General features: G+C 24.0%; 1 protein-coding gene across 9 annotated transcripts; it reads right to left on the bottom strand.

The window, feature by feature from the left end:
- Positions 1-652: 652 nt before the first annotated feature.
- Positions 653-11,426, bottom strand: LOC126910383 (serine palmitoyltransferase 2). Of its 9 annotated transcripts, none has more exons than XM_050692917.1 (10): positions 11,152-11,426; positions 8,979-9,116; positions 8,247-8,411; positions 8,035-8,189; positions 7,365-7,729; positions 6,910-7,073; positions 5,205-5,366; positions 3,367-3,644; positions 3,064-3,193; positions 655-1,442 (listed from the first exon to the last, which is right to left on the bottom strand). In XM_050692917.1, the coding sequence occupies exons 2-10, from the start codon at positions 9,039-9,041 to the stop codon at positions 1,347-1,349; spliced, it is 1,578 nt and encodes a 525-aa protein (XP_050548874.1). In that variant the 5' UTR covers positions 9,042-9,116; positions 11,152-11,426; the 3' UTR covers positions 655-1,346. The 9 variants fall into 9 exon arrangements, with proteins under 9 accessions (XP_050548879.1, XP_050548880.1, XP_050548874.1 ...); XM_050692919.1 differs by having other exon boundaries at positions 11,156-11,426; XM_050692918.1 differs by lacking the exon at positions 11,152-11,426 and adding an exon at positions 9,801-9,997.
- Positions 11,427-12,985: the final 1,559 nt, after the last annotated feature.

Raw genomic sequence — 12,985 nt, 5'->3', positions numbered from 1 at the left:
TTTAAGTTCATCCCTTATGCCTGGTAAGGGTGTCAACTTTGTTTTTTTAAATTGTAACACATATTTTTAATTTAATAAAATGTTTGCNTTTTTAAATGGTAACACATATTTTTAATTTAATAAAATGTTTGCGTTTTTAATTCAATAGTAAATGGCATTTGAATTTTTAATAAAACTTAATTTGTTTATTAGATATATACATTTACAGTTTCAAATTTTTGAGTTAATATATAGGTATAATATACAAGGGATTACAAATACAGGTAGCTAATTGGTTTTTTATGATATTGCTATCACAGTCACGGATTGTTTATTATCAATAGATATACTTTTTGTATTGTCAGTTACTGTATTTATAAACTCACAACAATGTGCCTTACCATCATTGATAATAACAATGCTGTGTACCTGCTAATATGGATGTCATAAAAAACCAATTAGCTACCTGTATTTGTAATCCCTTGTATATTATACCTATATATTAACTCAAAAATTTGAAACTGTAAATGTATATATCTAATAAACAAATTAAGTTTTATTAAAAATTCAAATGCCATTTACTATTGAATTAAAAACTCAAATATTTTATTAAATTAAAAATATGTGTTACCATTTAAAAAAACAAAGTTGACACCCTTACCAGGCATAAGGGATGAACTTAAAAAGTAATAGATAGTTAATAATTCAAGAATAATGTGTAACTAAAGATAGTAATAAAATTTTTTTTTTAATTATTATTATTCTGTAAGTAATTGAGTGGGTTATGAAAAAAAATCACCCTGTATATATATATAACTTATAAACTAGAAAATATTATCTAAGAAAATGGTTAGCTGATAATAACCTATGGTTAGGATTTATAAAATAATTTAGCATTGTTATAAAAAGGCTGGATGAGTAGTGCAGTTAATTAATATTTAAAAGTAAAAGTTTACATATCCAAGCTTCACCTCCCCTATTAAGGCTAACTTCCAAAATACTGATTTAAAATTCCATTGATTGATCATTTTTTAGTTTGTGTAACTTGATTAAACAAATGTTTCAATTTAAAAAACTAAAATTAATAGTATTTTAAGAGACAAATAGAAATATGGAAACAATTATTTTTTGAAAATTATAAAGCAGAATTTAACTTCCAAATTAAAATTTAATATTATACCTTATATTTTTTAAGGTATTGCATGAGTTATAGTTAAACAATCACTCTGTATGGAAAAAATATTTTAATGTTATTATTAGATTAAATTTACTATACATAATATTTTTGTTTGATCTATTAAAATACTATTAACTATAATTAATAAATATTTTTTTTAATAAAGTACAAAATTATATAATTCTATACATTATTCATATTCATATGTAATATATGAATTTTTTATTTGTTTCCTGGAGTATCGTAAGCCAATTTTATCAACAACTTTTTTAGTAGCTTTAAGAACCTGAAATTTTTAATAAAAAATGTTATAAGAACTTATTAAGTAATATATACAAAATGATTATTTTATCATTAACCACTCAATTAATCAAAGAATAAAAATATTAAGAATTTTTTTTATTTTGGTTCCTTTTGGTACATATTTTCTCAATATATCAATAATAAAGTATTTTTTATATTTATCCCTTATAATGGTGTCAAAATTTTTTTTTTCAAATGACAACATACATTATTAACTAGCTTTTTTAATAAATAATGTTAATAATTCTTAATTTAGTTAAGAAAATGACTGGTCAATAACAACTTTTAGAATGTACTGTAAGTGAGTAAAAACTAGTATGTGAGAAGTAATTAACATTTTATAATAAAGGATGAAGGTATGATATTGTTATTATCAACACGAGTCATTTCAAATCCATACTCTTCAATCTGTCTAGGTACAAAAATGCTAATAACTTCCAAAATACTGGTCTAAAAGTTATTATTTATTATTAGTCATTTACTTAATTATATCACTATATATTAAATAGATTAGTTATTATTGTTTTGACTTCTCAATTTTTGAGTGGAATTTTTGAATTTATATATATTTCATTCGATTTGTCTATTTGGTACAGACTATCTAATTCGGACTCATGGATTTATTGTACACGGAATGAATCAATAATTTTAAATAGTAAAAGTCCAACACTTCTATTTTAACTGTATGTAAATGGTGTAGGTCAAATAAATTTGTCTCATTATATACATTACACACTGACAACACTATATTATTATACACTAATAATAAAATTGTTAACACTACTCTCAATGTAATACCACAAAATCTATTATTCAATAGCCCATCTATGTTGTTATGGTATAAGTATAATTAATTATACTAAATATAATAAATCGTGTATTACTCCAGACTCTCAATAGCATAAGAACATCTAGTAATTTTTATTGAATTAATAAAGAATCTCTTGATCTAGATAAATTAAAAATATTTCAGATAATCTTATTGTAAAAACAGAAATTCTTAATATCATATTACATTTATGTATAATAACGTTATTATATAGAATCATGCATTTAAATCTGTATTAATTATTTTATTTCATATTATTATGTTCATGTATTAATCATGTTAATTAAATCAACTATCAGAGCTTCTAATTACTCATTTTAATATTGAAAGTTCTATTTTAATCCTTTAATTGGTTCACAACATGTTGTATGTTGCCATTACTGTTGTTATTAAAAAAAATAAAGTTTATACCCTTATAAGAGATAATGGATAGACCTAAAAATATTTAAATACTCAAAACTGAGAAATAAATGCTACTTAAATAAATCAAAAAAAAAATTGTTTTTTTAATTTTTATTATTTCAGAAGAAATCCAATGGTCAATAATAAATTAATCACTCTGTAAAAACAAATATATATATATATATATATATTGTATTATATAGTAAATTAATATTACTACGATAACTTATTAATATATTAGGATTAGTATTAAAAGGATGTAAATTATCAATAAAATTAGGACCTTATTTATAAAAATTCAAAATTCATAGAAAACTAGAAATTAAAACAAAAATTATTTTATAAAGAAATCTTAGGTTTTAAAAATTTATACTTCATCAAGTTGTTCTTTAGTCAATCCAGCAGACATACAAAATCGAATTCTACTCTGCAGCATAGGAGTAGCAGGAAATCCTACTCCAACAGTAGCAATATTATATTTATCAAATTCACGAACAGTAGCTCTATAATTAACAATAAATTGACATTTTGAGTAGCTCATAAAATACTTTTAAAATTGACTTAATAATATATAATTTAAAAAAACGAATGTGATAAACTAAATTTATTTTAACATAAAATTTTTAATTCATTATTTCTTAAAAAAATTATTTATACAAATAGTTGATTAACTTACCCAACTTTTGAAATCATATACACTAACATAGGTATAACAGGAGAGTCATCATTACCATAAACAATACAACCCATTGCTTTTAACTTTTTTCTAAAGTATTGAACATTGCTTGCTAATTGCTTGATTCGTCTGTGTCCTTCATTGCCATGTTTTTTACCCATAATTATTGACATAGAAGATATTATCATTTGGGCTATTGGGGGAGGCATTGACATACCATAGCAAGAAGCATAACTATTTTCTCTTAAATAACTAATTAAAGCCTGAGATAAAAAATACTAATTATACTTTAATGTGTATAGAGAATAAAATAATTTAATATAGAACTATTATATGACAAATTACTCTCTAAATTTTATGTTATTATCATTTATTATTTTAACAGATAGATAACTCAATATTATTACAATTTATGTATAAATTTGATCATAACAGTATTACATCTTTATTAACTAAACAAAATGGAATTAATTTAATACTAACATCATATCATATAATAAATATATTATAATTAAAACTAATTCTAATTTAGCTAATAAGTAATAATAATTTTAGAAATAAGATGTACTTTTAAATTAGAAATAATGAAATTTTTTGTTTTTAATTTAAAATCACTGTGAAGTCTCAAATTGCTGTATTGTGGTACTATTAAATAGTAGCATTATACAGCAATATAATTGTCCAAAGAAAGAAATAAGATAAAATTAAAATGATCAATATTTAATACATTTACAGACTTTATTAAGTAGTTAGAAGGAGCATAAAATGCATTTAAAAAATAACCAAATCAATATAATTTTATTTTTATAGATACATGATGTATTTATCTTTAATTTGGTATATTTTTTTTTATAAATTTAACCCTTTACCTAATTTAACTCAAGGGGGATTCAAAATGACAACTTTTTCACAAAAAATTAACTTTTGAAAGTGTTCCGGAAACTCTGACACTTTTATATATACCTTAAATTAAAGCTAATGTAATATACTTTATCATACATTATATACTGGACTCAACTATGCCACGTCACCACTGTGCCGTGACCTCTCTGTGCTGGGTTTTTTTTTGAATCTGGTATTCTAGGATGGAATAAAGAAATTTAATTTATATAAAAATTCAGAAGAATCAATATTATTTAGTAGAATATTATATAAGAAATATAAGTTTAACTGAGTTTTTTGCTGACTAAAGAGAATATAGGTTTAGTGAGGATAGATTTATAAGATGAATAAGGTGATCTAGGAATATTATAGTTATAACAAAGCGTAAAAATGTATGTTGTACGCAATCTAGTAAATTTATTTTACCATATTAAAGAACATTATTCTAGTTAAACTTAATGTAAGAACAGAAAACTTGTTTTAGAGTAGTGACATTTCTAAAATTTTTGCAACAGCTTTTGATAAAACTTAAAAATGTCTTAGTTTTGTTTTTAATAAATGATTTTTATTCAACTTATGCCATAAGCTAGAAAATAAGTAATTGCAATATTTTGCCCCAGTTAAGTCTTTTGCCAACTTTTACACATTATGTTAAAATTTAGAAATTAAAAAGTATTTAAAAAATTGAAAGAGATAGTTTTCAAGTTAAAAAAAATTTCTTAATGTAATTAACTTGGGATCCTAAGACCAGTTTATGATATTGAACCTATGACTGTAAATCAACAAATAAATTTTGTCATTGTTTTCTAATGTTAAAGTTCAAAATAGCTAGTCTTATTAGTAAACGGTTTGAAATATTCATTCTGCTTTTTTTTCTTTTTTATAAAATTACACTAATAGCAAGTTATTCACTTCAGAAAACTTGAAGTGTAATATCATATTTTTATACATCATACTTTATTTCCAGCAATGTATCCTCCGGCTGAACCAAACGACTTAGTAAATGTTCCCATAAAAATGTCTACATCTTTTGAACAACAGTTGAAATAATCAATAACACCGCCACCATTTGGACCTAAAGCACCTATGCTATGAGCTTCATCGACATATAAATATACCTAAAATTTACAAGAGTTAAATAAAAAAATAATGTAATAGGCTCTTGATCATAAAATTTGTTAATAAAATATTAGTACACAACTGAATAGTTATAAAAATAAAATTTGTAATTATTTAGTTAACAATATTAAAAATATACATAAAAACATTTATCTTTTATTTTTTTAAAGTTTTTAAAAATTATTTAATAAAGAGATCTTCTTCTTCCTCGCCTTAATCCCAACTACTTGAGGTCGGCTACCCTTATCCTAAACTTCCACTTGATACGATCTCCCACATCCTCTAAGCTCACATCAGTTTCTTCATATCGCATTCAATAACATCTCTCCATCTCTTTTTTGGTCTTCCTCTACCTCTTTTTCCTTCAACATTCATTTCTACAACTGTTCTTACGGCTTCCGATTCTTCTCTTCTCATAACATGACCAAGCCATTTAAGTCTATTTTCTCTCATCTTATCCACAATTGATGCTACACCTATACTCCCTTTTATATGCTTATTTCTTATCTTATCTTCTCTAGTCACTCCACTCATCCATCTATGCATTCTCATCTCTGCACTACTTTCTTATCAACCGCCCCACACTCTGAACCATACATCATAGCTGGTCTCACTACAGTCTTGTAGAATTTACCTTTCAGCCTCATTGGAATTCTTTTATCCCATAAGATGCCAGACGCTTCTCTCCACTTCAACCACCCACACTTAATTCTGTGTCTTATATCCTGGTCAATACCACCGCTCTTTTACACAACTGACCCTAAATACTTAATACTTTCCACCTCTCCAATCAGGTCCTCGCCTATTGTCACTGGTCTCCTTATTTCACCTACCTCGTATTCTCCTTTATCAAACTCGTACTCTATATACTCTGTCTTACTCCTACTTATTCTTAAACCCTTTTTTTCAAGAACTGATCTCCACACCTCTAGCCTTTGATTAATTTCCTCCCTATTTTCTCCTATTAACACTATATCGTCAGCAAACAACATGCACCATGGCACCTCCTCCTTGTATTTCTCTAGTAATTTCATCCATCACTATAGAAAATAAGTAAGGGCTTAAATCAGAACCCTAATGCACTCCTACTCTTACCCAAAAAACTTCTGTTACTCCTCCCACACTTTTTACCATGGTATAAATGCCATCATACATATCCTCTATTATATTAATGTAACTTTTCGGTACTCCTTTTCTCATTAATGCTCACTTTAGAACCTCTCTCTATACTCTATCATATGCTTTCTCCAAAACTATAAATCTCATACAAGCTTTTTCTTTTTTCCCTAAACTTTTCTATTAATTTTCTAATATTATTATTTTAAATATTATTTTCTATTATTTAATAAAGAGATCATAGTGTAAAATAAATAATTAGTAAATATATATATATATATATATTAAAGTAAACTTTATATCAAGTTTATTAATCTAATAATTAAAAAAAATATTCTTGAATAACATAAAAAAAACATTTAAACAAATATTAAATTAGAAATATTCACTTGTATACTTTTACATAATCAAAAAAATAAACATTACTTTATATTTTTTTTTTATAGCAATAATTTCAGGAAGTTTTACTATAGAACCTTCCATACTAAAAATACCTTCAGTAACAATAAATATTTTTTCCCACGGTTTTTTTGTTTTTGGATTACCAGCAATAATATTTTTTTTAATAATTTCTTCTAAATCTTCCATATCTAAAATTTTTTAATTATTTAGAATAAGAAATATTTTTGGAAGACAACTTGCTAGCTTTCATGTAAAATGGGTTCATGTTAATTAACATCAATAAATTTCATATTTAAAAAATCATCAACAATGAAATTATAAAAACCCTTTTACATGAATCTCAAATCAACAATATTTTTACTGTATTAAATATATTCCTGTTCAATTATATTTAATACAAAAAAACAAGATATATCTTTACTTTTTATAATTGTATAAAATGAAAAATTTAATAACAATTAAAATTACTAAAAATTTACCATTATGCTTATAAACCATATAAACTGCGTCTGATAATCGAATTCCTAGTATAACTGATGCATGGTTATATTCATCACTAAGCACTAAACATTGTGATGTCATAATTGCAGGTAAATTAAGAGCATTTGTAGCAAATCCCATTCCAAACACTAAAGCATCATCAACTCCTAAGAATTCAGCAGTAAGCTTTTCTAGTTCAAGATGTAAAAGGTTTGTACCAAGTTCTTGGCGAGAGCTACCAATAGTCCAACCATATTGTTTTATAGCTAAAACTGTATCGTCTATGCACGGGCCATAACATTCGGCAAAACCTAAATAATTGTATGAGCCTAAATTTAAAAATGTAGATTTTGTATCCAAAAGCCTAAAAAATTGTATAAAATACATTAATTATATTAATATTTACTACAATTATTAAATAAAAGGGATAGTGTAACTGAGCCTATAACATCATACTTCTATGAGTTAGGCTCAATTCACAGGTAACTTTATTTGCTAAGCAAGATTAGCAGATCAGTAATTGAAATTGCCTCCCTGTCCTACGGCAATAAACTAACCATTTGTCTTGGGGTATATAAGGTTGAGAAACATCTTCATTGGGGAGGCTACAATAGCTCTTAATGAGTAAAAACATTGAAAAAAAAAGATTATTAAATTCGTTTTTCTTACTCAAAAGACCAGTTTTTATCATAGGTTATTCTATCCTGAATTTCAATTTCTGTACCAGGAACACCACATACTACTCTATTAAAACAATCTTGTACACGACGATATACATAGTTCAAAAAAATACTGTCAAATGTTTTGTATAAAGGAGGATAACCCTAAAATATTTTGGAAGGTATTATTAAGATTTAAAGAAAAAATTATAGTAAAATTACTTCTCGATTCTGTTCAGTAGCTCCTTTAGGTTTAAAAATTAAATAATTGACAAATCCAATAATTAATAAAAAGTAAAATCCTATAGCTGCCATAAATGTTGTATAGAATGATACTTTCTCATAAGAGTCATTTTCATTCACTATTTCACAGTAAGGTTTTTCATCCTTCAAAATTAAGTAGTATTTCAATGAATAAAATAATAATCAGTAACTATAATAATATATTTTAAATGATTGGGAGAAATCATATAAAAAGAAAAAAATCATAACATTTTCATGTTTATCTTAGTTATACTGAATATTAGGAATAATATTTAAAACATAGTGTGAGTCATCTAATTGTAAGTATGCAATTTGATGAAAGTAAAATTAATTTTTCATTATTTATTTTTTAAAAGCTATACATGTCTATTCTAAAAAATTTAAAAAAATGTTTATTTTATAATTTACAATTAATAAAACTTAATAAATTATTTATAATCATATGAACAAATAGGAAGGTGCTATGACTAATTTAACTCCCGTAATTATTTTCACCTAATAAAATAATAATTAATGAAAAAAAATTTAATATGATGAAAAATGAAAGATTATTTTTAATAAATACAAATAAATTTAACAAACAATTCAAAATTTTAACAGTAGATTATTTTAAAAATCTAAAATTTCAATCTATGTTATTTTGCTTAAGAACTATATGATTATTTAATTTAACATAATATTGTCACAAACCTTATCGTAAAAAGAATGCTTTTTAGTATCAATTTTAAAGCTATTATGAATAGAAGAAGCCATAATGAATTTCTCAAATATTAAGTATATAATTATTTGTTAATTTATGTTATTATTAACAATGTAAGTTAATGAAACCTAAAAAATAATCAAACTTATAGATTATTAAAATATAAAACAAATAATAGGTTTTAACAAAAATACTAAATTAATAACTAATAGTTGTTTGATGCAATGTTAAAATAATGAAGCGTTTTCATACATTTAGAAATGTATGAATTATTATGATTTTTTAATACTTAAACGAAATTATATATATTTCCTACATTTCATACCAGTAGGAATGATATTATGAAAAATCCAGTGATTTCGATAGGCATTCTGATCTTTGCTAAAAATCATTTTAATTAAATGTTCGGCAGAAAATTTATTAGAAAAACAAAAATATTTTGGTAAGTATTTATTTAAATTATTTTAATAACTGTCAAAGTAGTGATAAGGTCTTATCAAAATCGTGATTGGTCATAATAATTGAGGGGATACAATGCAGCACATACTATTTCCAAAAATACAATTTTTCAGAAGAAGCGATTTTCTAAAATCAAAAAGGTACGTTTGCATTGTAACCCCTCAATTTAACAATAGGTATATTTAACCACAGAATAAATTATAAACATAAAAATAGATTTATTCTGTGATTCAAAAACAAATCATCTATTGAAATATATTTCTTCGTTTACTAAATTAAACACCGCAACGACATATTTTTCATTTAAATTTAATAAATGTTATACAGGTGTAAAATTTATCTAAGAATCATACCTAAATTATGTCACTATATATTCGTCATAAAGATATAATTATCAGTAGTTCGCACATAAGAGCAATTTTTATGTAATGTGGAGTAAAAATATTGATATTATAAAACGATGGCGTAGCAGAGGAGCCACAGGAGCATGCCATTCTCCATTAACGGCAATATTCATCTCCAAGAGAGCAATTGTTATTTTCCATTTTAGTTAATGAAAAAATTGTTTTCTTCTTAAAAAAATATGCCATGCAATATAATTAATAGTACACAATTTTCACATTAAAAATATTTTATATGTTGATTAAAATAGACAAAGAATCGAAAAATACTAGTTTTGGTAAATAAATTCCTTTAATTTAATACCCTCGATATATGTATGCAAAATAAATAAAAAACCCTAAAGTAACACATTAGATGTCAGAAAGAAAAGATAACTTCTGAAACTATTTGTCACTTACATTGTATTTTTTTGTCCAATATTTATTACGCAGACTTATATTTTATTAATTAATAGAGCCCGAATTTATAAATTTCATTTAAGTCACTTTGAAGTTTATATGACTTTGTCGTAGGAGAGATATTAAGTAGTGTAGAAATATTTTTCATTTTGGGGAGGTTAAAATCTTCTAATCCTTCCCAAATTTATAACGTTGCTAAAAACACATTATTAAGTTTTTAAGTCAATTAATGAAAATTTATGTTGAGTGATGGTAGGCTCGGAATAACTTAATACAATTTGTAAATGCATGCAATTTCGCGCCCTAGTTGATGAATCATCATTTACCTTGACCTTTAATACCTTCTCTTCGATTTTTATGAATTTCATTTGTAGCCATACAATAAGTATAACAGCAAATAGAAAATAAGTTAGTCTAAAAGAAATATTAAACAAATAAAAAGTCTTTTTTATTGGGTAGGCTATTATGGCAACCCAATCCACACGAATTTACTTTTTTTACATGATCTCACTATTTCATCCAGAATAAAAAAATCTGAGCTCGTTGATTTTTGAAAAAATGTATCAGTTAATCTCAAAATTTTTATTTATAATAAGTTGTGTAAAATTATAGGAAATTTAAAATTATCGAGCCTCTATACATTTTCCAGTGTTAAATTGATAAGACTTATTAATATCGCACTGTGAGTGTAAATTATATTAGTGTTACAATGTAACTTTGTTTTTAAAATTGTTGAAGTAAAATTGTATACAACTTGTTTATATATTAAGATAGAGGATAAACTATATTGAAGTATATTAAAGTCAAATATCACGAATTTAGATATATGTATGATAAATTAGTTATTTTTATTTTCAAACATTTACATCGTTTTAAGTATTATGTACAAATATCAACTACTCACTCACTCCTTTCATTTGAAATTATTTTTGGTATTTTCTCAAAGAAGTAGTAACCAAATAGAATTATTTATATTACCGAATAATATTTACAAAAAAGATCTTTGATACTAAAATATTATTCTATGAAGAAATATAAAATATTTCGAATTTAATTTAGTGAGCTTTAATAAAAATTTCTTAATGCGTAAATAAAGAACTATATAACACTGTATTAAAAATGAGTTAGTAATGCACTAGGTACAACCATTTACTTTAAAACATTGTCATAACTATTTTCAACTCCTCAACTGTCAATTGAAATACAATAGAGTAAAATAATTGGTGTATAATACATACATAAATTAATTATAATTGTATTATGTTTATGAAATATACGTACACTAAATGTACGTATATAAGGTATATTGAATGATTGATAATGTATTTCATTAAAATCGACGAGTTGAATATTATTATACGCTCAGGTTCTAAATGAAAAATGTATAGACTATGTATTTAAAACACAAACATATGTGGTAAACATAAAAAATGTTGTTAGATTTTCACTATACTGTGCAATTAATTTTTATATATGAACAACAGTATCACTTACCATGACATCAAACAACATACTAAAATAAAATGATCCGTTCAGTGTTATTCTGATTTGATCATAGTTTTTTATTCGAGGTTATGATAAAATTATTTGTTTTATAAAAAAAGACACGGACAGTTTGTTCAACAACTGTTTTTTTTATAGATAGTATGTAGCCAGAATTGTTTAATGGGGATATAGTTAAAAATTGTGATACTGAACCATGTATTATTTAAGGATTTTTTTATAAATGAAAAGTATGGTCAATATGATCATGGCATTTGCTACTTCGACCATTGTTGATCGTGTTGAAATCTTTATATTTTGCGAATACTCATTAAGAGATTACATTATTTGTTACTTGTTTTAATTGTCAAAACATTTATTTCCACGCGATCTTAAAAAAATTAAATTTTGTGTAAATTTCTGTGTAATTTTAAGAAATATTAATGGTGAAATACAGACATTAGATAATGTATCTGCGTTTTCAAATGATAGCGAATTTATTTGTAATATTATCACAGACTATATGAACATATAGTCTGTGATATTATTATTAAATTTTTATGGTCTAAGATATTAATTAAATAGTGACAAAATAAATATTATGCAATATTATATCTATACAAATTTATCCTACTAATATTAAAATGTATGATCTGGTGCTTTTATAATTTAAAAAATACAAATTACCTTATTGGCCCGTTAGTTTTAACCATAAGATATGCAAATAATAAGCGAATCCACTTAATATTTCAATTCAATATCTATTTTTTAATATTGAATCTCCTTCAGTGTTATTTTAAAATATGATCTAAAATTAATATATTATAAATTAGTCTATAAAATGCAATAAATTATCGCATACATTGTTTACTATTATATTTTATTCATATTGAAACTAAATTCATACATGTAGTTTGTTGTTTATTTTAAGTATTAATTTATATTAATTCGCTTTGACGTAATGATGATGACAAGTTAAAATTCAATCAATTTATCATTTAAAATATCAAAATAAAAATAATCATTTCATTAAACTACTCACTAATTTTTGAAACCTAAAAATTTAGTACTCTTAGCATATAGACCCGCCTTAAAATGTTAAAGTTTTGGATAAATAAAAAATTCCAAAAACTACAATAATTTATGCATAATTTTATAAGTAATTACTAAATAATGACTCTTAGATGTTAAAACAGAGAAACTAATAAAAAAAAAAAAAAAAAAAAAAAAAAAAAAAAAAAAAAAATAATAAATAT

Source organism: Daktulosphaira vitifoliae, unplaced genomic scaffold (assembly GCF_025091365.1).
Source record: "Daktulosphaira vitifoliae isolate Bord-2020 unplaced genomic scaffold, ASM2509136v1 Scaffold_1, whole genome shotgun sequence".
NCBI lineage: Eukaryota > Metazoa > Arthropoda > Insecta > Hemiptera > Phylloxeridae > Daktulosphaira > Daktulosphaira vitifoliae.
This window is presented reverse-complemented; position numbering and strand designations above follow the sequence as displayed.

What these genes read in the sequence shown, in the direction of transcription:
- LOC126910383 (XM_050692917.1), bottom strand. Translation starts at nt 9,041, where the DNA reads ATGGCTTCTTCTATTCATAATAGCTTTAAAATTGATACTAAAAAGCAT. An exon ending in CTACTGAACAGAATCGAGAA is followed by an intron (nt 8,190 to 8,246) that starts GTAATTTTACTA and finishes AAAATATTTTAG; the next exon opens with GGTTATCCTCCTTTATACAA. An exon ending in TATATGATTTCAAAAGTTGG is followed by an intron (nt 3,194 to 3,366) that starts GTAAGTTAATCA and finishes TGTTAATTATAG; the next exon opens with AGCTACTGTTCGTGAATTTG.